The following is a 25912-nucleotide window of genomic DNA, read 5'->3' as shown; positions in this document are numbered from 1 at the left end:
ATATATATATATCACATAACATATAGTCATCCGACATACACATATGTTTTTAGTTTGAGTTAGTCTAGCCATGTTTAGGTGGGTCATTAATACAAAATTTAAAAATATGTTATTTATATATTAAATTAAATCAATAAAAAGGCAGGATTAAAATAGGACATTTTGAAAATTCTGATACTAGAATAATAATTTAGAGATCAGAATAGGGTAATCTCTTAAAGTTTAAAATAAGATATCATAAAATTACAAAATTAGTTCATGACTTTTAACGATGGTATATATTTAGTTCCTACCATTTTAAAAAGTTTCATTTACGTACTTAACCTATTCGAAATAGCATATATCATAAATATCATTAACTAAATATTAATGTGATATATTTTACCATATAAACATTAGTTAATTTGACACAAAATGACAAATAGACAAGAAAATCAATAAAATGCATCTATTTTATTCTGGTAAAACTAAAAAAAAAAAAAAAAAGAAGTCAACATTGAAATGGGAAAAGAATAAAATTTTATGACTAAAACTAAAGTTAAAAGCCAAAAACATATTTTAAAATCCTTATGTATATAAAAAGAAAAAAAAAAGAAAAAGAAGAGTAAACTATAAATGGATCAATAAACATACATTCGTAATTTGACTTTTGAGCCAACAAATATTTTTTTTCCTCTTAGACAAAAAAGAAAAAATATATATATTTTTCACTCCTCATGTTTTCCCCACCCCACCAGGCCACCACTTATTCTAAACTTTCACACGATTGCACAAAGTCAAACCCAGTAGCGGATTCGGATGCCGTCTACATTTTGTGGACTATACGGTGTCGTATTCCCACACCCGGTACCCCCTCTGTCCCGTTGGATGCTAGCAAATGAAATCTGATCTGAGCCGTCCATCACTGCCTCCGTCAGTCCACGTTCGGTGGCCCACCTCCGCATCCCAACAATCTCAATATTATACGCTTAAATAAGTCCAATACTGAATTATTTTAGATAATTCTCCCTTTTATCTTTAATTTTTGTTAAAATTTATGAACAAAAAGATTGATGCATAGTACAGTGAGGTTATTTTTTTACTAATAAGTTTAGATATCTGTATATGTCGCATGTAAAATCCAATTTACTCATCATTGAGATATATTTCATCATAATCACATGTCTATTAGAAAATAAGAACATACTAATACCCCTTGGCTATCTCAAATTTCCACCTAGCCATGTTATACAAAAAAAGGAATTGTTTTGTTTGTAGCCGCAGATTCTTATTTTTTATTAAATTGGTCTTATTTGAAAAAAAAAATAATAGTAATAACACACCAACTTTAAATATATATGTTAGAATATTATTTTGGTCCATGTATCTTTCAAATACGATAATTATGGCCAAAATAGTAGAATAAACACTTTAAAAGTATAAAGATTAAAATAAATCAAAATTAAAGTATCAATATTTTGAAATGACCCAAAACAAAATATTATTAGACGTAAAATTTAATATATTTTTGTACGAAAGGACTTAATTAACAGTTTTTAAAATATTAAAGAGTGAAATCTAAAATTGGTCTAATAAGTAATGAATTAGAAACTATTTATTTATTATGTTTAGGCTAAAAAGAAAAGAAGCGCAATTGGCGGTGATTTGTTATTTTGATATATATATATATATATATTATTTCAATTTTGGTACGTGGATGAACGCGGCAACGATTATGGTCATGTGAAACCTCGTGGAGGAGGTGGGGCCCGCCACGTGATTTGCCCATCTGACTCCTCGGCAGCTCTCCGCCGCCTCCTCCCCCACCGCAGCCACGTTCTCCGACCCGCCGCCAACCAACCAACCAACCACCAAATTCTCTCTCTTTCTATTTCTACACAATTACAAATTAATTAGCTGTTTTATTTATTTATTTATATTTCAATAACTATACTATTTTCTAAAGTTAACCTTGCAATAGCTTCTTGGTATGCTTCTGCTTTGCCATTAACTTCTTAAATGTAAGCCAAAATTTTAAAACTAAAAAAATTATTTTCAAAAAACATATTTTTTGTTTTTAAAATTTGTCTAAAAATTTCAAATGTGTTCCGACAAAAGTTGAAAAACATACCATTGTGAGAAAATAAATATAATTTATAAAAAGAGAAAATTAAAAATTAATTGATCGAACAAATTACTAAAATTGGGAAGCCAATGAATGGGCAGAAGATGGTGAGACTGGATGAGATTTGGAGGGACTTAAATTTAAGTAAACGAGAGTTTTTTTTTTTTTTTTTTTTTTTTTAACTTTATTGTATAATGTTGTCTAATTAAACTCAATCATTGAATGTCTCATTTCATAATGAGACAGATTTAATGTTTTAATTACAATAGTGAAAGGAATATATCTATACTTAAAAAGAACTATCAGGGGAATAATGTGATGGTACTAAAAAAAGGAATAATTTGTTATGTTGTATCATAATTATTGGTGAAATTTTTCATTTTTTTTAATTCTTATACTTAACAAATTTTAATTTCATCCAATTAAATCTTAAATTTAAATAAGTGATAGAATTAACGATAAATTACAAGTTCTGTCTTGGAACTCTTAAAATTATATCTAATACGTCATTGAATTTTAAAAAGTTTCTAATAAACCTCTAAAGTTTCAATTTTTTTTCTTAATAGGTCCCTGAACTTTAAAAGTATCTAATGAATTTTAAAAATTGTTGAATAGGTCATGAAGTATTAGATTTTAAAATGAAAGTCCATAACTTATTCGAAATTTCAAAAACTTATACCTACACAAAATTAAAAGTTTAGAGATAGATTAGATATTTGGTCAAAGTTATGTAATCTTAAAAGTTGAATGACTGAGAGTATGTCTCGAAAAAAGGGAAAAAAAATTAAGATGGAGAGTAGAGTTCAAATTTAAAATTATTGAAGACAAAATTGAAAAATAAAGTTGCAATGGTAGAGATAAAATTGAAACTAATTACAATGATTAAATATTTTAAATATTTTAGCCCAAAACCAAACATTGGTTGCATTCAACAAACCGAAAGAAGGTGATATGGGCTTGGGAGACGTCTATTAAATGGAGAAGATCAATGGGCCAATGCATTTCTTAAGCCCATTGGTCATTATGATTATACAACAAATAGTATCTTTTTATATACTCAAAATTTATTGAATCTTATTACTTAAAATCACAATTATTCTGTAGTAATAAAATCGCAATATTATTAGGCACTCAGAACTAGAAGGAAGATCAAGGTACTCGATTGTTAATGTGTGAAATAAAATAAAATTGGAAGAAATCGATAAACATTGAGTAGTCACGAATTTAATATCTCGTAAATATTAATTCACATATAGTTAGGATTGGAATTTTATATTTTGTTTATAAATTCTTTATTTATGTATTTAGTCGTTTTGTTTCTTTATTTTGTTAAACTTAAAGTTATTTCTTAAATAAGGAGTTTTTTTTTTTAATTATAGTTATGTGTTAAAGTTACATATGTGAAAAAAAATTACCTACGTGAAAAAGTTAATTTGGTGTAGGGAGGTTTTGTACAACCATATATAGTTTGTTGTTTTATTCATTTGAGATACCTAAACATACTACAATTGGATTTTTTCCTCTTCTCACAAGAATTCTCTATTCTTGTTCTTGATGAGAGTAAGTGTCTAAGAGTTCTGTCAAATTCGAGTAGTGCGAGGTTGCTGTTCTACTAGAGTTAATCGTTGTATCATGCTGAGATTATCAATATATAAAATCTGCTAGCAATTTGTGCAAAGCAAATAATTACCTTCATGTTAGCATTATTATAGCACGTATCGACTATATTTTGTTAAGTTTTTGTGTTCATCAAGTTGTGATCAAGATCTGTAATTGTTTGTAGCTAGTTGTATTGTAAATTGTTTGCCAACTGTATTATTCAGTTTACACATACAACACATAATCAATCTCCTCCTCTCCACATCAACGAATAAGAAGAAATAAAGTCTCCTTGATGGATCCCTCTTTTTTAGTACAAAAACCCTTTCTTCTCTCCATTGATTAGGAAGGAGTAAGAAACAAAAGTAACACATCTCACAATATAAGATCAACAAATTTACAGTGAAACCCACACAAAGCATAAAGTTCCTAGGGAAGAAACTACTCAATCTTGTCATAAGTTTACTCATATTGAGTTTCAGCGACAATCACCTAGTTTTTCTCGAGAAACCGCAATAATATGGAATCTTAATGAATAAATTATTGAATTATGATAAATTAAGTATAGTGTTGAGTATCTTGTTTCATTAATGTAGTATCTAAAATATTCATTTAATAATTTTTTTAATAAACTTTTAATTTAAGTTATGTAATATGTTAGTAATTAAAAAACTGTTAATGTCTCTATCTTTGGGATTTCATTGAAGTGGAATTAGTTGAAAGGCTGTCCTTTTTAACTAGCTTAAATTTATTGTGGTTTGTAAAGTATTATCACTATTTAAATAGAGAGATTGTTTGAATTTTTTAACTTTATCGAAATGTACCGATGTATCAATCTCTACTCCAATCAAGAATTTCTTTAGAGAAGAGCGGACTTTTATATTTTAATTTTTTTTATATATGTAACATTTTAATTAATTAGACCATGTTCAACTTCATCCCTCCTAATTTGGGTGTTTGAAAATCAATGGTTAAAAAATAAAAGGAGTTTAGTGGATTTTTGGTAGAATTGGCATGTGATGGTTTATTCAACTATAAACGTAGCTCAATTACAATTAAAAAGAACCTAAAATCAAATTAAACAATGTTAAGTTCTAATTTAGGATTACCTAATTATTATATCATCCTAAATAGAGATCAGACTAAACAACCGAAAAGAGGAAAGAGAGCCGAAGAAGGAGCGGACCCGAAGAGAGGTAAGTGGGTCGGGGCCCAGCGACCCGGGTCGGCCATAGCTGACCTGGGGTTGGCGTCGTGTAGTGTTCGGCACCGATCAGACCTCGGTGCTGAGCAGTTCTCGACCCAGTGGTCGAGAACCTCTCTGATGAACCTCGACCCCTATGCAGGCCCAGTCCGAATCGACTTGGTCTCAGTCCTGAATCATACAACATGAGACACACTCCGTTTAAGATCTCCTGAGTGCATAAGGATTAGACTAATGTAAACCCTAAAGGGATTAGGGTTCAATTGATGTAAATCCTGAAGAGATTAGGATTCGACTTCTATAAATACAAGGATAAACCAAACCCTAAAGGTATGCTCACAACACCCTACACTTTACACTCAACTACTCCGATTCTGACTTAAGCATCAGAGCCTGTGTGCCAAGAGCTACACGGATCTTTAGTGTTATTCTGTTTTGCAGGTCTTGTCGATCCCTTTTATTCTAGAAGATTTGTGCGAATTTAGCAGAATCACAAGAGGTCAAATTTCTGCATCAACACATCCTTTATTTTGAACTAAAAAAATTAAGTCTATAAAAATAAAACATAACGAAGGTCTAAGTTTGTAGATAATAAAAATTAACCCTTGCAAAATTTTAACCTACAAAATCGTAAATTATTCACTAATAACATAACAATATTGTTTTCTAATATGACTTTGATCGAATTTCGATATGGACAAATAGAGAAAGCTTATTACTAATCATTCAAATGAGAACATTTTTACATTATAAAACAAGGAGTTCTGGTTATTGTGACTTATCTTTGATCAAGTAAGATTCTTCAAGAAATAAGAAGGATATGCTCGTAAACGAATTATAATAATGATAAATTTGATAGAGTTGTAAATAAAATAGAAGCAGGGAAAATAAAATCCTCATTTATTATGAAAATGAAATGTCAAGCTAAATGCATTTGTATTTTTTGAGTTGAAATGGTTGACCAAATAGTAAGATGGCCAAAAATGTTTAGGTCAAACATATGTAAAGCAATGACTTATGTTAATGATATCATGTGAACCTACGAAGAAAGAATTTGCCCATCTAGTACATCAACTAGTTGGGTCGTTGTGTCATACAAACTCATATTTTAAATAATTTTTTTAAAAGTATTTCTTCTTTTAGGAAGTAAATTGTAGCCACTCAAATAGTAGAAAAAGATGAATGTTTAAGGAAACAACTAAAATAATTAATTCAACTTTCTTATCACACTAAAAAAGGTTTAGATACCATTTTATTAGTCTTGTACTTTCGACATTTGACCGTAATTTCAACTTTTATTCATTTTAGTCGTTGCATGTTTTAAACATCCATTTTCGTCTATGTTTTTTAAAAAAGTGATCATTTTAGTCACTTCATTTTCATTTTTACATAATTTATTTTAAACAAAATTTTAGCACGAAATTTCAGTAACTAAATTTTTTGAAATATAGCCATAAGTTTGTATTATATATTTCCATGGTGTATATGTATTAAAATTTTATAAATAGAGATCAAAATGATCACTTTTTAAAACTACAGAGACTAAAATAGACGTGTCGAAGGTAAAGAAACAAAATAACAAAAAGTTGAGAGTAAATATACCAAACTAAAAAGTACAAGGATCAAAGTAGATTTTAGGCCAAGAAAAAAAAAAGCAATTTCTCTCACTCTAGATGAAACATATCAAGTTTCTACGTTATAAATTAAAAATAAAAAAATAATCTAACTTATACGAAGAAAATGACATCTCATGTCATCAAGCTAACATGAGCATAGCTCTACAAAAATTTAACTAAAAACAAGATAGCGTAGAAACAAAAAAGAAAAAAAAGTGTTTATTTTTCTAACTGAAACGATTTTAGATGTGAACAAGAGGTATGTTTAAATTTTGACGTCCACAAGTATTCGTAATATGAAGCAAATATATATATATATATATATATATATATATATATATATATAAAAAAAAGAAAAGAAAGGAAGAAAATTAGGTGGGGGAGTATATATTAAATATTAAAAATGAATGAAGTATATAGTAGTTGTGGGGCCATATAACATAGCATAAAATTAGTGAATGATGAGTAAGATTAGGAAAGTAGATTTTTTGTTGGAAGGGAGAGAGGGACCGCGGGGGTAACGTGTAGAGAGAGAGCAGCAGCCGCGTCGGTGCGGGTGCGGTTGCGGCGCGGACTAAGTCCACGCCCACACCCAAAGCCACCCATTCAGACCTTTTTCTTTTCTCTTCTTTCTCCAATCTCCCCACCCACTTCTCTCCTACTCTCTTGGACCTATTACATCTTCCTAATAATTCTTCCTTTTTTTTTTTTTTTAAGATATCTCTTAGAGTTGCAAGGTGTTGAAGAAATTCATCGTGATACATAGAGGAGGACAATTATCTCCATTGACATGAAGTCTTTTGAGTGAAACGTAACGTATAGTCATGAGGGCTCATTTTTCCTCTTTAAACATAACCTTTATAGCCTAAAACATAATTAATATACACTAAATTTATAGCAATATCTTTGGCTACGTTTTCAGGTTTTTTTTTTCTCCTTTTTTATAAATATTTATAGAATTATATAGAAATTTTGAAAACAACGTGAACAAGTTTATATTTTCAATTTGTTCCAACGTCAATAAAAATCGTATTTTATCATTATTGAATCAATGGAGGTTTGAAACATATAATTATATTTTGAAAATGAGGAAAAAAACAAGAAATGAGAACGTTACTAAACAAGCTATAACATTCTCTTTTCTTATTTCTTGTTTTTAGTTTTTTTTTTCATGTTTTCCCTTTTTAATAAATAGAAACAAATGTGCCTAATCTTTTCTTTATTTTTTTTTGTTATTTTTTGTATCGAAAAAATTAGAATAAACACTTATGGTAACCATTTATTGTTTCTCACTTTCTAACAATTAAAGTTATAAAATATAACTTTTTATATGAAATTCAATTTTTTAAATAAAAATTCAAACGCTTTTATCTTATATTTATTATGAATTTTATAAGTAAAAAATGACAAAATAATGTTTTTATTTGTGTTTTCAAGAAATTTGATGTTTTCAAAATCTCTACGCTATTTTAAAAAGTGTTTCTTGAAAAATGAAAAAACAATAAACAATCTTGTTTTATCATTATCATTATTAAACTCTTATGTTATGTTTCTCAAAAACTAGAAACGTGAACATTATCCAACGAAGAATTAATCGTTGCAATAGATTTGAAATTAGTTGGAAGACCGAAATATCTAATATGCTATGCATAGCTCTGAAATGGTTGATTTTGCTCTCGGTTTGTTTCATAATTATTTCGTTTTTAGATTTTGGTTTTCTATTTTTTTAACGTAATTACTCACCTCACAGTTTCTGCACATTAAATTTTTTTTTTTGTCAAATTTCAAAAAAAATAACAAACTTCTTTTTTGTTTTCAAAATTTGACTTAGATTTAGAAAAATATATAGTAAACAAATAAATGCATAGATAAAATAAATATTTACAAGGTTAATTTTCAAAAACATAAAATAAAAGAAAAAACAAAAGAGTCCTGGCCTATCTTTTTAGTTTCTTGAGATTTGAGAATAATTCAATTTTGTCTCTGGATTTTGAAATCTCACCATTATTTAATTAGGTACTCCAAAAATAACTAGATTCACTCGTTCTTTCTTTGTTCGTCTCGGGCGATGAAATTATTCCGGAGCAAAAACGTATTTATCACAGTAACTTATTAAAATTAACAGTTAACAGCTAAATTAGTTTTTATCTTTTTTATCAAATTTAGTAACTAAAACACAAAAATTTAAAGACTAAAATGAGATTTGAAGGTTTATATTCTCATCTTGGAATATCACTTTTGCTTGTCATGATTGAATTGTAAATTAAGTAAATTTTCTTGGATAAGATTGAGTCGGGAACTTGCCTTTTCCCATCTCCCAATCTATTAATGCAAAAAAATTCTTTTAGAAAATGACATAAATTTTCAACTCTATCATTTTTTTTTTCTCTCCCTCTCTAAATTTTTGTGTTGAATTATCATAGTGAAGATAAAAGCTAAGTTTGAGGAATGAAGATAAAAAGGAAGACGTGGGCATGTGAAAGCATAATAATATGTCATGCTGGCCATGCATTCTTTTCCTTAGCATTCAAACAAATTTGAATTTTTTGTCCCGAAAGTGTCCTTTTCAAATGGCTGTATTCTACGCATTTATTGCACCTTTCTCACATGCCTCCCATGGTATACTTTTTAATTCATTTTCATTTTACATATTTATTTAATGTGAAAATATTTAGGAAAAACATCAATTTTAATCCTGAATTTTACGATAAACTTTTAATTTCATCAAATAGTACATTCAACTTTGATGAGTGTTGTAATTTGTACCGTAGGATAGATTTTCGTTTACAAAATTATTATGTATCACTAAATGAAATTATAAAACATATACCAGAAATGGATAAAATTAAACAAAAAATAGTGTTAGAGTTTTCTTTATTGAAATTTGTAGGTTTTGACGAAGTTATTTAACCATCCATTTTGTACATTAATTAAATGTAAATTTTGATTTTTCATTGAGTTAAAGAGTTCAGGAGTTTTTTACATTATCCTTTTTATTCAATAGAGTGGGTGAACCCGTGGAAATTGAATGAAAGGTAAAAATTGCAATATGTATCTAAATTTAGTGTTCAATTTGATGGAATTGAAAGTTTAGGATGAAAAGTTTTCCTTTTTTTCTCTTTTTTTTAATACAACATGTGGGGATAGGATCGAACTTACAACCTCTTGGTTAGAGATATATGTCAAGAGTTATGCTCGTTTTGGCGATAACTTATTTCTTAAAGAATAACAAACTGAGTGTGTATATCGACCTGGATTGATAAGTGAATAAACTCTCCGAATGCCTTCTGTATGGGAATCCAAGATTATCGTGAGACGGGCATCTCGATTCCCACGTTAGTCGATTTGGATGCCTTTTTGAAACGTGGATTTCCAATATGATTCCCATGTCGAAGGCATTCAATATTGACATTTTTACCCTTCATTATTTTTTTCATATATTTTCTTTTATCAAAGTTCTTTGGTTGTATTTATAATTTTATAGTTTAAATAAATTAATATACTCATTGACTAATAAAGCAATTGAGTATATTCATGTATTATATGTACATATAAAATAAATTTCAATTAAATTATATAATATCTCCATTTAATTTTAACATTTTTTAACGATCAACCTACCTTTGATATTTTTCTTCTTAAAATAATATAATTTGATAATATAATAAATGAATTTTACCGCATATAACATTAATTATATAATTGCATTTTTAAAAAAATATAAAAGTTGAAAATAAAATTTATATTCAATACTAATTATTTTTAAAAAGTCTTATATTAATATGAATTCTACCTAATAACATACAAAAATTAATACATATACCCAATTAATATAAAAAAACCTAAAATATTAAATTAATTTTAAAAAAATCTATTATATAAATGCAAATTATATTAGATTAATGTATAAATTATATGAACATTGGTAAGGGCGTTTTTGGAACATTATATAAATTTAGAACATTTCTGTGAATAAATCCTACAAAAGAAATGTGGTTATCCAAATAATCTCGGACATCCTTTTCCTACGAAACAAAGGTGACCATCTGAAAATGTCGCACATCTAAAATTCCTGAGATCTGAAAATGCTGGGCACCTAAATCGAAAACATGACTAATGATCTTTTTTAAGACGTTAAAAACAAAATCCATAAATAATGTGAAATACCCCAATATAATGTATCTATATTTTCTAATAACAGCTTCTCGAGAGTTCCATATTATCTATGAGAAATAGTATTATACTACTTTGATAATCACGCGTGGGGAAGTTACACGTCAGCCCATGAGAATCCTTGTCCAAGCGCGAACCTGCACTAATATGTGATACAATTCTCTAATTGAGTTAATATTTGCACTAATCATCAATAATCTTTATGAATACAAAGGCCCATGTTTATATTTGTACAGATCCTAATCACTCAACAGAATGCAAACTCAAATGATAATATCCACAACGGAATAACTAAACTAAAGCCCGTTAATAATATACATTGTAATATCCTCCTCAAACAGATGCCTGTAAAGGCATAAGTTTGGATTTAAGAAACAGTAACCGAGCAGTGGTAAGAGGTTTTGTAAACAGATCGGCCACGTGAGAAGTAGTAGGAATAAACGGTAGAGAAATATCATTGCGCACAAGCCGTTCTCGTATAAAATGAAAATGAAAATCAATCTCAATGTGTTTTGTACGACCATGAAAAACTGGATTCTTGGCGACATGAATAGCATACAAATTATCACACCATAGAACATGAGTCGTGTAACTAAAAAGATGAAGATCTCGAAGCAATTGGTGTATCCAAAATAACTCTGCAGCAGTAGAAGCCAAAGATCTGTATTCAACCTAAGTAGAGCTCCTCGAAACAGTGGACTGTTTCTTAGCCACCCAAGATATTGGATTGGGTCCTGAGAAAATGACGACACTCAAAGAAGAACAATGATCAACAAAGTCACTCGCCCAATCGGAATCTTTTTTTTTTTTTTGAAAACCCAATCTGAATCATTAATGCCAAACTATTAGAAGGATCTTTCTGAAATAATAAACCAGAAGAAAGAGATCCACTAAGATAACGAAGAATCCATTTAGCTGCTGCCAAATTATCATAGGTAGGAGTTTGCATATATTGGTATAATTTGCTGACAGAGAAAGCAATATCAGGCATCGTAAATGTCAAATAGTGAAGAGCTACGATAATAGATTTATAATGAAAAGCATCGTCCGATGAACAAGAAGCAGACTCATCCTTAGTCATTCGTAAAGCAATGGGAGTCATACAAGGCTTAGCTACAGCCATGCTGAAACGACAGAGAAGATCACGAGCTTACTTAGTCTAATTTACAACAATTCCATAAACAAACCGAGTGATCGCAAGACCAAGAAAATATCGTAGACTGCCAAGATCTGTCATATTAAAAGAGGCACGCAACTGAACAATGAGATCATCAATATAAGATAATGAACTTCCAGTGACAATAATGTCATCCACATGTAACAAAAGATAAGTGATAGAATGAGTAGTACGTCGTATGAACAACGAAGAATCAGTAGTAAAGGCAATAAATCCAATGGTCAAACAGTGTGAAGTAAAGCACTCAAACCAAGCTCAAGGAGCCTATTTGAGACCATATAAGGATTTAAGAAGCTTACACACATAATTAGGATACTGAGGATCAACAAAACCTTTTGGTTGTTGCATATATACCTCCACACGAAGCTCCCCATGGAGAAAACATTTTTAACATCAAGTTATCAAAGAGACCAACAAAATTGATCTGCCAAAGAGAGGATAATACGAACTATTGGTTTCTTAATGACGGGACTGAACGTTTTCTCATAATCAATCCCTTCTTCTTGATGATAACCCTTAGCTACCAACCGGGCTTTAAAACGAGCAACGCTCCCATCAAGATTGAGGTTCACACGATAGACTCATTTACAACCAATAACATTCTTCCCTAGAGGTAATGTAGTAAGCTGCAAAGTTTTTTGTTTGACTAAAGCCTCATATTCTTCGAGCACAGCCTGTTGCCAAACAAAAATACGAGAAGCTTTCAAGAAAGAGGAAGACTCTGAGACCATGATACAACTCTCTAATTGAATTAATATTTGCATTAATCTTCGATAATCTTTATTAATACAAAGGGTACATATTTATAGAGATCTTAACCAAATAACTAAACTAAAGCTAGGGGTGTTAAAAAAACCCGACAACCTGACGAACCCGATGAACCCAACCCAAACCATAAGTGTTGAGTTGGGTTGTTGAAATTTTCCCAGCCCGATCAGATTGGGTTGGGTCTCGAGTTCAACCTTTAAAAATTCGGGTCAACCCAACCCAACCGGAATTTATGCATATTATATATGTTTTTTTAATTATAAATAATATAATAATATCTTTATAAATATATAATATTTTTTTATCTTTAATCTCAACCCTCCATTATTTTTAATCCTAGCCATTCATTTTAGGTTAGAGTTTTTTATCTTTTCAATCTCACTTTCCCTCCTCCTTTCTCTCAAGCCTCTCTCCTCCATTTTCTTCACTCTTTCAAGCTTCTTTCCTCCATTTTCTTATATCTCTCTAGTTTCTCTGTTCCATTTTCTTCCCTCACTCAAGCTTCCCATCGCCATCGTCCTTCGCAGCTCCTGTCGCTGCCCACCTTTGGAGCTCATGTCGTCGTCTCAGCCCATCGTCATCGCCACCGGCCTTACCCTCTCTGCCATCCGACATTACCATGAAAGAAGCCCCAGTGAATGAGGTTTTAATTCTTCTACGTGAGCCGTTTTGTCCCTTTGAGGTTAGAAAAATATATGAAAAAAAAATAACAACCCGACAACCCAACCCTGGGTTGGGTTGGCCATCAATTTTAGACTCGTCGGTTCTCATATATGGCCAACCCGAAAATTCGGGTTGGTCCCAAAAATACCCCTAACCGACCCAACCCAACCCGTGAACACCCCTAACTAAAGCTCATTAATAATATAGATTATGATGAGGGACAACAAGAGGATTAGCTATATTAAATAGTTTGATTTGAAAAATGGCCAAAAAAATCAGATATCACGAAAATGGCTAAAGGGCAGTTAGAGTTGAACTAAAATATTGTATGTGGACAAATTTACGAAACAAGATTGTGAATTAAAATTATAAAGTTCCAAAATTTTAAATAACATCTAGGTTTAGAAATTTCAAAATTTGTAAGATAAAATCTATTGAATGCATACTTTGAAATTAAAAAAAAATATATTAAGATTGAATCAAAATGCAAAATGGAGTAAAAAACGTAAAATCAATTTAGAAAAGTGGAAAATGAATAAAAAATAAGATTGAAACTGGAAAGTAATGTTTTTAAAAATATGGATGGAGTAGTTGCATTGCAGAAGATGAAAATTAATACCATGTTAGGATCCATTATGGAAGGGGAGGCAACTGAAAGAACTTTTTCTCACTTTTGCCCTAACTCCTTCCTAAAGAAAAATTTAAATCTTCCATCACCATTAACCTCGTGGGCTGTGTACATCCCTGCATAAATACATAGAGTAAATACGTGTATAGACAAACTAAAGACAGAGTAATTAGAGGCACATACGGTTCTTGGATTTTTATCGATCATCCTGCCTGCAAAAGACTGGATGAAAGCGTACGATTGTTCCGGTGACCCACTTGATGAATTTCTTCCCAATAAGGTAAATTGTATTTTGATCGGCGTCTGCACTTCCACTGCCCGTGTAAATAGTGTTATATACGAGGTCACTAAGGTAAACTATATTCTGAGCGACGTCTGCACTTCCACTGCCCCCGTAGATGGTGTTATATACACGGTCAGTATCCTCAGCTATGCAGCAGTCGCTACACATGACATCTGAGAAAAGGGATATGGCCCACGCCACGTCCCTATCTAGTAACAGTGAAAGTCGTGTAATTTTTTTCTTTCTGAAAAATAAAGATCTCTAGAGATACATTCACTGAGTTGTTGTAGGGTGGAATTGAAACGTGCCGCCAGTGAACCCTTGATAATTGTCCTGCTCCTTCCAGCTTCCATCATGTAAAACTCTTGCTATGAATGATTGCATAGTGTTCCACGTTGATTGGTTTAATTCTTCAAACAATGTAACAAAAATGGGTGGGGATTGATGAAATTTTGTGTAAGAATATTAAAGAGATATCATAAAATTGATGAATGGAGTAGAATTTATTAACCAATTAGTTATGTTTGTTAAAAATAAATTAATAATATTTTAAAATAGTTTGAACGATGTAGGCAGATTTGGTGGTTTCAATATTATGTCGAGATCTTGATGGTTTGTGGAAAGATTTGAGAGATTATGTAGAATTGGTAGTTATGGTGATTTCAATATTAAGTCGAGATCATCTTGCTAGTTTGTAGAGAGATTTTAGGGATTTTGTTTGAACGTGTGTGATTTGTCGAATGTGGGAGGCTGAAAACGTGAATGAATAAAATGGAGAAAGACTGCCAGGCAATTATGGGCATAAAATGTGTGGAGGGACAAATATGAAATTATACACCCCTAAATTCTAGGAAATCAAATTTAATGTGCAATTTAGAAAAACTTTTGGCCATTTTTATTAACGATGACCTGTACATAACTATTTCTAAGGATTTTCCTTATGATAATATGGTGCTCAATGATGAGTGCTTGAAAGTTTAACTTAGTAGTTAGTATGAATTGGTATCAAGCCGAATTTAGTAAGATAGTATAGAGATTGCGTACTTTTATGATGGATGGACTCTCTCATCCCTTTTATATGGGAATCTTGGAAAAGTTGCTTTGCCATTTTAGTATTCTGAATCTATAGTCATTAGATTTTTTGTCGGAGATCAATGTATTGCCTGCCAGCAATATCCACATTTCGAAGTCAGTCCTGAATTGAGCTTGTGCTCAAAAGACAAAGGAGTTTTGACCAACTACTTCTCGTTCTCAACATGTCCGAACTAAGGTCGGGACATGTGTTCTTTAACGAGAGGGTCTTGTGGTATCATGGTCCTACCACTAACACTTGGCAAGTTGTTATTCTAAAACTTGGTATTTTAAGTTTTTTTTTTTGTCTTTTAGTGTACTCTCACAAATTATCTTAATAAAGTTATTGTTTTTTTCCTTCCAAAATTACAAATATATTTAGTGATTTTGATTGACATTGCACAATCACATAAAGTTTTTCAAACCGCCCAATTGGCAATTAATTGAAATATGTCATCTCTTTCTTAAACAACTCGAACTACCTGATTTTAGTTTAGGAGTATTTTTAAAAGTAGAATAATACTAATTAAAGAAAATAAAAAGTCAAGAGTTCTATTAAAGAGAAAAGAAAAAAGTCTTAGTCGGTCATTTATTAGTAGTTATCCGTTAGGGCATATGATTGATTTCGATACAAAAAAAACTTTTGTTATTTAATTTTTGGTTATTGATAGCCATTAATAATTTAATATAATACTTATTCTAAAAAATAATAATAAAAAAAAAGATAAGACATTAATATTGGCGGAGCAGCCCATCTGAATCCAACCCAACCTTCTTCCCTTCCACCTATTTTTTATTCTCTCTTTTTAATGAATGATTGATTCATTAAGTTTTTTTTTTTCTTTTCTTTTCAACATTTTTTAAAACCCTTTTTTAGAAAATTGAAATTTTCAACTTCTTTCCAAAATAGAAATTAAAAGTAATTACAAATTTTAAGATAATCTAGTTTCCGCTAATTTGATCCTTTATAATATGGACTAGTTTACTTTATAAATCTTTTCCTAAATTGGATTTTTTACTCACCTAAAACCCACTTTTTTCCCTCAATTCAAAAAAATAATACAAAAGACCAATATAGCTAATACAATAAGTTAAATAGAAAATATTATTATTATTATCATTTTGATACACAGGTGAGGGTGGGGGATCGAACTCACAATCTCGTTGTTGAAGATATATGTTAATTTACCACTGAACTTTACTCGCTTTGGCAAATAGAAAATATTATTTGATTGTCATGACCGTGTAAAATAGATAACGTACCTCATTTTGAAAATGATAATGACTCATAATGGCCAGGATAATTCATAATATTTGATGAAACCAGATATACTAAATTAAAATTTTTTATTGAAATTAAGTATAAACAATAGAGACTGAATTGAAAATTCAATTAGTGACTCCCCATGATAAATCCAGCCCCATGATAAATCAAAAGGATTTTGTTCTAACATTGTCCTACAGTGGGAAGGCAAAGAAGAAACTGAAATCTACAGACAACAACCGAATAAAGCCATGGACGCGTGGCTCTGCAATTTATGAACCTTCGAAGACTTTTTTTTTCCCTTCTTTACGTGTGTGAATCGATCTCCCACCACTCTCACACTGAATCGGACTTTTATCATTAAATCCAAAAAGGGCCTTTTTAGTTTCTTCCCAATTCTTCATCTCAATTAGTGACTCCCTGTGGCCCCGGTGACCAGGTCTCAAACTTTTCTCCACCCATGGCTTCCCTCTGTTTCACCGCCTATAAATATATTCCTACCATTCCATTTCTCCCCCATTCTCCAACAAAACCCACCAAAAAAAGAAAAAGAAAAAAACGATGATGATTCACATCCCCTTTTCTGGGTTCTAATCCGTTTCCCCTGTTTCAGCTTGCGCCGGAAAATATGGAGATGATGAACACAGCCAGTCTTCCGTTCGGGTTAACGGATGTTTCCGATGTCACAGCGACTCTCTCGAATTTGATTCTAACCGGCGGAGGGAATACTACTTTGGATTCGATCTTCTCACACTGCGGGAATTTCGTCGGCGGAGCTCTGGATCAGGGAATTGGCGGGTCGTCGGTTTACCTCCGGCAGCGGGAGCTTCTGCAGAGATTCTCTCAGGATAGGAAAGTTAATGGGTCTCGGGATCTGTTTTCGCGGGCGTATGAATTGCTGTATTCGAGAAGCGCTGCCGTTGGGGGCGGCGGCGAGAAGAAGCTTTACAGAGGAGTGCGGCAGAGGCATTGGGGGAAATGGGTGGCAGAGATTCGGCTGCCACAGAATCGGATGAGGGTCTGGTTGGGGACCTACGAGTCGCCGGAGGCCGCCGCATACGCCTACGACTGCGCCGCCTATAAGCTCCGGGGGGAATACGCGCGGCTGAATTTCCCCAATCTTAAGGACCTGAAGAACGATTTGGGCTCCGGCGAGTTCGCGAGATTGAGTGGGTTGAAGAAGTTGGTCGACGCCAAAATCCAATCGATTTTTCAGAAGATTAGGAAGGGGAAGGGGAAAAAGACTGCGAAGAAGAATGATTCCCGGAGAACCGGCGGCGATTTGGGTTCGGCTTCGTGTTCTTCGTCGTCGTCGTTGTCGCTGTCGCCGCCGCCGGTGGGGCAGTTGACGGACGATTGGAGTTGGGAAATGGTGTCGGCGTCGGCGTCGTCGTCGTTGTCGATGTCGCCGCCGCCGGTGGGGCAGTTGACGGACGATTGGAGTTGGGAAATGGTGTCGGCGTCGGCGTCGTCGTCGTTGTCGATGTCGCCGCCGCCGGTGGGGCAGCTGACGGACGAGTGGAGTTGGAAAATGGGATCGGCGGCGGCGGCGGAAGAGGGGGTGTGGAGCTGCTTTGAGAACTCGCCTCGAGCGGTTTCTGTGGATACCTCAACGACGGCGACGGCGGCGGCGGGATCAGAGACGGAGTGCTACTCGCTGGCGAAGATGCCTTCTTATGACGCAGAGCTGATCTGGGAAGTTCTAGCAAACTAAAGCTATGTGTAATTTTTAATGGGACAAAATAGTAAAGAAAAAAAGAAAAAAGAAAGAAAGATTTTGGTTAAACTATAAATTTAGCTATAAATTTTACTTATCTAACCTTTTTTTTTTCCGAGAATGTAGAATACAGAGAATACGGAAATTTTGTGTTCCATAGGACATAGTTCAATGATAATTTACACATGCATCCAACCGAGAGGGTTTGAGTTCGAATCTACTGAAACATGTTGTACTAAAAAGTAATAAGTAAAAAAGTGTAAATTTTGAAAACTAAAGATATTTATGTAATTAAGATTTCAAAATAGCCCTCCCAAGATATTATCTTTTAAATATATATAATTTGACGTTAGATCTCTTTATTTTTAAATCTTTTATATTATTTTATTTTTGGAGTTAGATCTCCACTACCTATATTGTTTCTCTTTTTTTAACCTTTAGTCGATGAGTATACGGTTGGAACTAAATCGGATTTATATTTTCTATATACTAGCATGAATCTGAATTTAATAATTTTTAGGTTGAAAAATAATTTTGGTTCTTATACTCCATTATAACATTTAGTTCATGAATCTTGGTAGGTAACAATTTAGTCTATATCGTAAAAATTTCTATCAAAATTAGTGTTGTTTTTTATTATATAACCATATAGTTTTTGTAATTTATAAACATATTTGGTTCTTCATAAGTTTATCCATCTACATATAAGAAATACTATTAAATCTCAACAACATTTTTCATGATGGAATTAAATCATTACAGACTTTAAACCACTAAATTGTTACCAATGTGAAAATATAAGGACCAATTTGTTACCAACTAAAATTTAAGGATTAAAGCATTACTTTAATAATAGAGACCAAAAATATCTTTTTTTAACCTAATTTTTGCCGACTTAGACATATATCTGTATCTATCTTCAACTCCTAGAAAAAAAGTAAAGTGGTTTAACTGTTGAACTACGTTCATATTGGTGAAATAAGTTGAGTTTGTAATGATATAAAAAGTATATTGTTGCATTAAATAAAATTAAAGAAAAAATGCTTCTTTTGAAACTTATTCCATGCTTTTAAAATTTGTCTCCCACTTAGTCTCGAGGACCATGCCATTTTAGTAGTTGGTCGTCTCTTACGCCACGTCTGATTATTTTAGACATGATGTCTCTTGATATCAATTAGTGGTGCAGTGGATGATGTTGCAATTTTCTTTCTTCTCTTCATCAATTCAGAGTCTCAAAAAATTCAAGTTTTTTTCTTTTACTATTAATCAACTTTCTAGTTATTATTATTATATTTTATATTATATTATTTATATTTTAATATATTTTAAAAATATTATTTTTAATAAATTGTGTATGCATTTCTTTTTTTCTTTTTTTATTTATTATTATACCATTATATTTTATATATTATTTTTTATAAACTGTGTATAATATATATATATACTTATTATAGTTTTTAATAATAATAATAATAATAATAATAATAATAATAAATTGATTAACATTAAAAAGGTAATAAAAAAAATGAGAAACACGTCAATCCAGGAGAAGTATTGTATATAAGGTGAATATAAATCTACTACACCAGAACTGAAGTAAAGAGTTATATATACAATAATTAAGGTGAATATAAATTCACTTAAAACTATATATATACATATTATATACACAGTTTATTAAAAATAATATAAATAATATATAAAATATAATGATATAATAATAAATAATAATAATAATAATAATAATTACTGAAAAAAAAGATAATCATTTAAGAGTTTTTTTTTTGATAAAATAATCATTTAAGAGTTGATTAATGGTAAAAAGAAAAAGAAATGCATACACAGTTTATTAAAAATAAATATTTTTTTTGAAATATATTAAAATATAAATAATAAATAATAACAATAATAATAATATATATAATTTAATAATAATAATAATGTATTGATTTAAATACTAATAATAATAATAACTAAAAAGTTGATTAATGATAACTGCGTCACTAATTATTATTCTAAATAAAAAATTATTTTTTAATATATAATATATAATAATGTTTATTTTTTCTTTAAAATCCGAGTCGTCCTTGGAAGAAACGATCATAGAGTACGTTCCAACACATATTCGTCTCTTGAGAGACACCTTGTCTTGATTTTTTTTAAAAATCAGACGTGGCGCCAATAAAGTGTCATGTTTGAGAGACGACCAACTATTAAAAATGACATGGTCCTCCCTTCAAGAGATGATCAAGTTTGGGATTAATTTCAAACCCATTATTTTTGGAATAAGAAGAAGGGGAAGGAGAAGGAGTCCTCGACTCGCAATAGATAAATGATGATTTATTCAATCACATAGTTTGGGCTCCTAGAATATGGCGCCCTTAGGGCTTTCTATTTGATTGTATCGAAAGGCCCAATGAATTGAGATTTCCATATTGGACTAGGTCATTTCGGAGCAAGCAGATCATTTATGATGAAAAGAATGAGCTTCAATAAAATAATTCGGAGTTCTTGTAGAGTGGAACCGTGCAGTACCAGACATGAGATAGATCTCCCAAAGAACAAGCATTTTTTTCTTTAATTTCATTTAATGCAGCATTATTTTAAGAAGAAGTTTAAATAAATACGTTATTTAAAAAAACAAAAAACCTACAAAATGATGGTATTAACCACATCCAGTTGCCAAAATTTAAATATTTTTCTACTTCAGTGTTTGGGCTTTCTTTCAAAGCAATATTGGGCTGCCTGCAGCATTGGGCTCAATAATTGCAAAACTAGCTGCGCACCAAAAAATTTACAAAAATAGCGGTACTCGAACTTTGGTGAAAGACGAAAAAGCCCTCATTAATCACTGATGTATTATACATTTATAAACCGTAATCACTAATTAATTGACTTCTTAATATATTTACTAACTGATTTACTCATTTACATTAAGCAGTCGATTTAGCATTCTTAGAGGCTGGGAGAATTGGTCAAGATAGTGGGTCTACACTCTAATGTGTAACGATCAAGTTGAGCGGATCAATGAATAGGATGGTGAAAAAATTTAGAATTTTAATTTACAAAATAACGAGTCAATCTAAATATATTTTTTTTACACTGATTACAATTTGGAATTTATTAATTTCGACTTTGTACTGGACAAGAAAAAAAATATATATATATATATATATATATATATTAAAAATAATCAAGTTTACAAGGATTCTAGTGTTTAATGAGTAAATATCATATATTTCGTAAAAAAAAAAAAGAATGAATGTCATATTAAATGGAGGAGAATTATAAAAGATTTATCAAAAGAAAAATTTGAACAAAATAATTGAGTGTAAAAAAAAGAGTGGTTGATTCTGGTTATATTTAAGAAGACACCCATCTTTTAAGGTTTTTTTTTTTAAAAAAAAAAGAAAGACACAGAAATTCGTCAGAATTCAGGCTGTAATTTTTATTTTTATTTTTAATTTAGTTTTTACAATCCAGTTTAAGGTGTAGGAATAAGATTGTCCGGATAACTTTGTGAAAAAAAGAGAAATCAAAATTTACATTAATTCCAAGCAAGTTTCACTTGAACTAAAGTCTTACATGAATCTTGAGATTTTCTTTGAACTCGCGTTGAATTTTGCATGAATCCCGATGAGTTTGCATAAATCTCAGGCAATATTCAAACTTGAAATTTATCCATTTAATTTTAACGAACTCAAATTAAAAAAAAAATTCAAGAGGTGAACATTTAATTATTTATGTATTTATGCAATTCAAGTTCGAGATTTATGCTCATTTTAATTTCAAGTAACCCAAATACAAAAATCATCCCATGGGAGGAAGAGAAAAAAAATCAAAAAACAAGAGAGAAGGCAAATAAAGAAAATGAGAAAGACAAAATACTTGATCTAATATTTTAGAAAAATATATATTAAATTTGAAAAATAAGTTTGAAAGCTAAAACGAGACTAATTCAACATATATATTTAACTCAATTGGATCCCACACCCTCATATATTATATTAAAAGAATAAACTTTACCAAAGGAAACATAGCAGGACGGTAATTAACATATATAAAATTTTTGTTAGATTACGTCGGTCTATTTCCTCTTCAAAGTGGGGACCATACAACGATTCGATCGAGAAGAAAACCGTAATGGAACTTACAGATTTCACTCTCCTTGCAGCTGATTCTCTGCTAACTGTTACACTACTATTTCTCTCTTCTCTCTTCTCTCTTCTCTCTTCTCTCTCTCTTAATCTTCCATTATTATAGTATAGTCCCAATCCCATCTCCATTGGAGTTTTCTCTTTGCACTCACTCCCAGGTCCCAGATCTACTCCCCCTTCAACCCCTTTTCTTAATTCCCCCCAAAAAGCGCCTCTCCATTCTCTTCTCCTTGTTTTCTTCCCCATTTCTCCAGCATGCTGCGCTTTTTCCTCTTCCTTTTTTTCTTCTCCGCCGCCGCCGCCGCCGCCACCGCCGCCGACCTCACTACCTGCTCCGGCATAGTCCCCATGAAGTACCGCAACGACAAGATTTCCATCGAGGACTTTGGGGGAGTTGGCGATGGCCGCACATTGAACACTAGGGCTTTTCGGGAGGCCATTTTTCGGATTCAGCATTTGAAGAGAAGAGGGGGCACTCTGCTTTACATTCCTCCCGGGGTTTTCTTGACTGAGAGCTTCAATCTCACCAGCCATATGACTCTCTATCTCGCTAAAGGCGCTGTTATCAAAGCTGTTCAGGTGATTATTCTTGTTAAACTTTGTTCAGTAACATCTTTTTTGTTCAATTGTTCCCATATTCAGCTTGTTTTCTGGGTGATTATTTGTGATTTCCAAATTGAAATAGATGTGGGTCCTGGAGGGGAATGGCGAGAAGTGGTGGGTGGGTCTTTGATTACTCTGTTGCATGTGCATCCACTCTAAATTTATTGCATTATATATGATTGGACCGTTGACAGGCTGTTCTTTGTCGGTCTCTGATGCTAACTTTTGATTACAAAACAATATGATCCCGTTTTATTTGATTGGTCAATTCAGTGTTCTGAAATGCTAATTTGTGGTTATCATTTGGCTGATCTGGACATCAATTTTTAGCAACTCTGGTTGTCAACTTAGTTGAAATTTCTAGTGTGTAAAGTAAACTATGTCGATAACAATGACTATGTAATGAATAGTTTAATTACTTAGACAGTTAGACCATGTCTATTTCAGCCAGCAAAAACTAAAAACGAAGGTCTATTTTATGCCATCTGATCCTTTTCTTAATTCCTTTTGTTTTTCCTAGAGGAATTTTACCAAGAACTTCCCAATACATGAAGTAAAAACTTGGACATTTTGTAAAGATTTTGTAGTTAGAACCCTGTATATGTTGTTAGGTTCTAAGATATGACTCCTCTATGGTGACTGGCCTCCAATAAATTTTCTCTTCTGGTGAGTTTGTGTTTATGTCCATGGATGATCAATTTAGTGGGTGCAAGGTGCAATATCTTCGGTGTTAAGTTTTTCATCATTCACGCTATTGTCTCCGCTATCTTTTCTATGATGTTATTTTCTGCAGATGATGAGACTTGTTCAATCTTCATTTCAGTTAAATAGCTGAAGAATCTTTATCTTGCATTATTAAAAATTTGTATCTTAAGCTTTTTTGTTTATTTGCTTTTGATGGTCCAGGATTCTTCGGATTGGCCCGTAATAGCTCCATTGCCATCTTATGGAAGAGGGAGGGAGCGCCCTGGAGGAAGATATGTGAGCTTTATTCATGGAGATGGCGTTCATGATGTGGTGATCACTGGTATGAATCATCAAGTTCTTCTAAATATAGATGTAATTGCAAACATGGCTTACTCGTGTTCTTGGGCCTGAGAAAAATTGATGTGTCTTAGGCGAGAACGGGACTATTGATGGCCAAGGTGATGCTTGGTGGAATATGTGGAAGACAGGGACTCTCAAGTTCACCAGGCCTAATCTCGTTGAGTTTATCAATTCTTATAATATCATCATTTCCAATGTAATTTTCCAGAATTCTCCATTTTGGAACATCCATCCAGTTTACTGCAGGTAAGAATAAGACTAGCTTAAAGTTAGCTTCAATCATGTTACAGCTCCATATAATAGCATGTATCATGCCTAGAAGACCACTGAAATGTTATCATTGACTAGTTTATCTGTTTAGTCATGTAAAAATTTGAACATCCAACATTTTTAAAGCCTTCTTTCTTACCCAATAATATTTTGATCTCTTCTTTTGGGTAGTAGAGATATTGTGCAGGGATAAGTGTCCAACATTTCCTCACAATAATCTGCTATGAATCTACACTGGTATAGTTCTATCTACATTTTTTTTATCTTTTGTTGCAGAAACGTTGTTGTCAGATATGTCACAATATTGGCTCCTCGTGATTCCCCCAACACCGATGGAATTGATCCAGGTGCATTTTTAGATCTCTCGGTACATGTCACATAGTTATTAGCTCCCCCGCCTCCATCTGTGCCCTGGTTCTGGTCACAAGAGCTAGAAAACTCATTAAAATGAAGGGTTATTCTGTATCATAATATTAGTTTTGTATATGATTGGAAGTAACAAAACTTGCAAACTGATGCTCACAGATTCAAGCAATAACGTTTGCATAGAAGATTCCTACATTTCTACTGGAGATGATCTTGTGGCTGTGAAGAGTGGATGGGATGAATATGGTATTGCTTACGGTCGCAGTAGTTATGACATTACTATCCGAAGAGTGTCAGGGTCAAGCCCATTTGCCGGAGTTGCAGTCGGAAGCGAAACCTCCGGTGGAGTGGCAAACGTATTGGCCGAACACCTGAGTTTTTTTGACATGGGAGTTGGTATTAACATCAAGACAAACATTGGAAGGGGAGGGTTCATAAAGAACATAACTGTGTCCAATGTCTACATGGAGCGTTCGAGAAAGGGTCTAAAGATTGCAGGCGATACCGGGGATCATCCAGACGACAAGTTCGACCCAAATGCTCTTCCGATTGTCAAAGACATCACGATTAAAAATGTTTGGGGCGTGAACGTACAGCAAGCAGGTTCTATATATGGCTTGAAGAACTCTCCATTTACCGGTATATGTCTTTCGAACATCAACCTGCACGGCACAACGAGACCGAGATCGGTTCCGTGGACTTGCTCGTATGTAAGTGGTGCAGCTCTTTTGGTTAGTCCATGGCCATGCTCGGAGCTCACCAGCACCCAGCAGGATGGTTTGTGCTCTGATAACTTCTGAAAAATGCACATGTAATTTGTATATTTTGTTATTAAAAACTAGCGAATGTTTCGCTTTCTGAGTTTGTAGTAACTATATCCCATTTGTCTGTCAAGTGTTAATGATGACGTTATTTCCCGAAGGCCAAAGGAAGTATTTTTTTTTTTTTTTGAGATACCGAAGGAAGTATTGAATTTAAAAGATTATTGGAGATGGAGCTGGCATTTGTAAGTATAATAATCCTATAAGTTATAATTACGAGTAAAGAAAATCCAAAACTCAAGACATTTTTTGGTTAAGTTTTTACGTATGATGTTGTGGAATGAGGAATTTAAGGGCATAGAATGCTCAATGTTAGCTACATTCAGGGCTTAACCGAATTGGTTCGAGTCGATTTTTGGTCTGAATTGATGCTAAATTGAG

General features: G+C 32.2%; 2 protein-coding genes across 2 annotated transcripts; both read left to right on the top strand.

Moving 5' to 3' along the window:
* The first annotated feature begins 16803 nt into the window (after window positions 1-16803).
* Window positions 16804-18627, top strand: LOC111015313 (ethylene-responsive transcription factor ERF061-like). The gene has a single exon (XM_022290309.2). The coding sequence runs from the start codon at window positions 17179-17181 to the stop codon at window positions 18262-18264; it is 1086 nt and encodes a 361-aa protein (XP_022146001.2). The 5' UTR covers window positions 16804-17178; the 3' UTR covers window positions 18265-18627.
* Window positions 18628-22432: 3805 nt separating this feature from the next.
* Window positions 22433-25700, top strand: LOC111015353 (putative polygalacturonase). The gene is made up of 5 exons (XM_022290359.2): window positions 22433-23003; window positions 23934-24054; window positions 24146-24320; window positions 24621-24691; window positions 24870-25700. The coding sequence occupies exons 1-5, from the start codon at window positions 22680-22682 to the stop codon at window positions 25508-25510; spliced, it is 1332 nt and encodes a 443-aa protein (XP_022146051.2). The 5' UTR covers window positions 22433-22679; the 3' UTR covers window positions 25511-25700.
* Window positions 25701-25912: the final 212 nt, after the last annotated feature.

The sequence above is a fragment of the Momordica charantia genome, assembly GCF_013281855.1.
Source record: "Momordica charantia cultivar OHB3-1 chromosome 6 unlocalized genomic scaffold, Mcharantia_2.0 BLBB01000006.1, whole genome shotgun sequence".
Lineage (NCBI taxonomy): Eukaryota > Viridiplantae > Streptophyta > Magnoliopsida > Cucurbitales > Cucurbitaceae > Momordica > Momordica charantia.
Note: the sequence above shows the minus strand (reverse complement) of the source record. Positions and strands in the feature narration are given on the sequence as shown.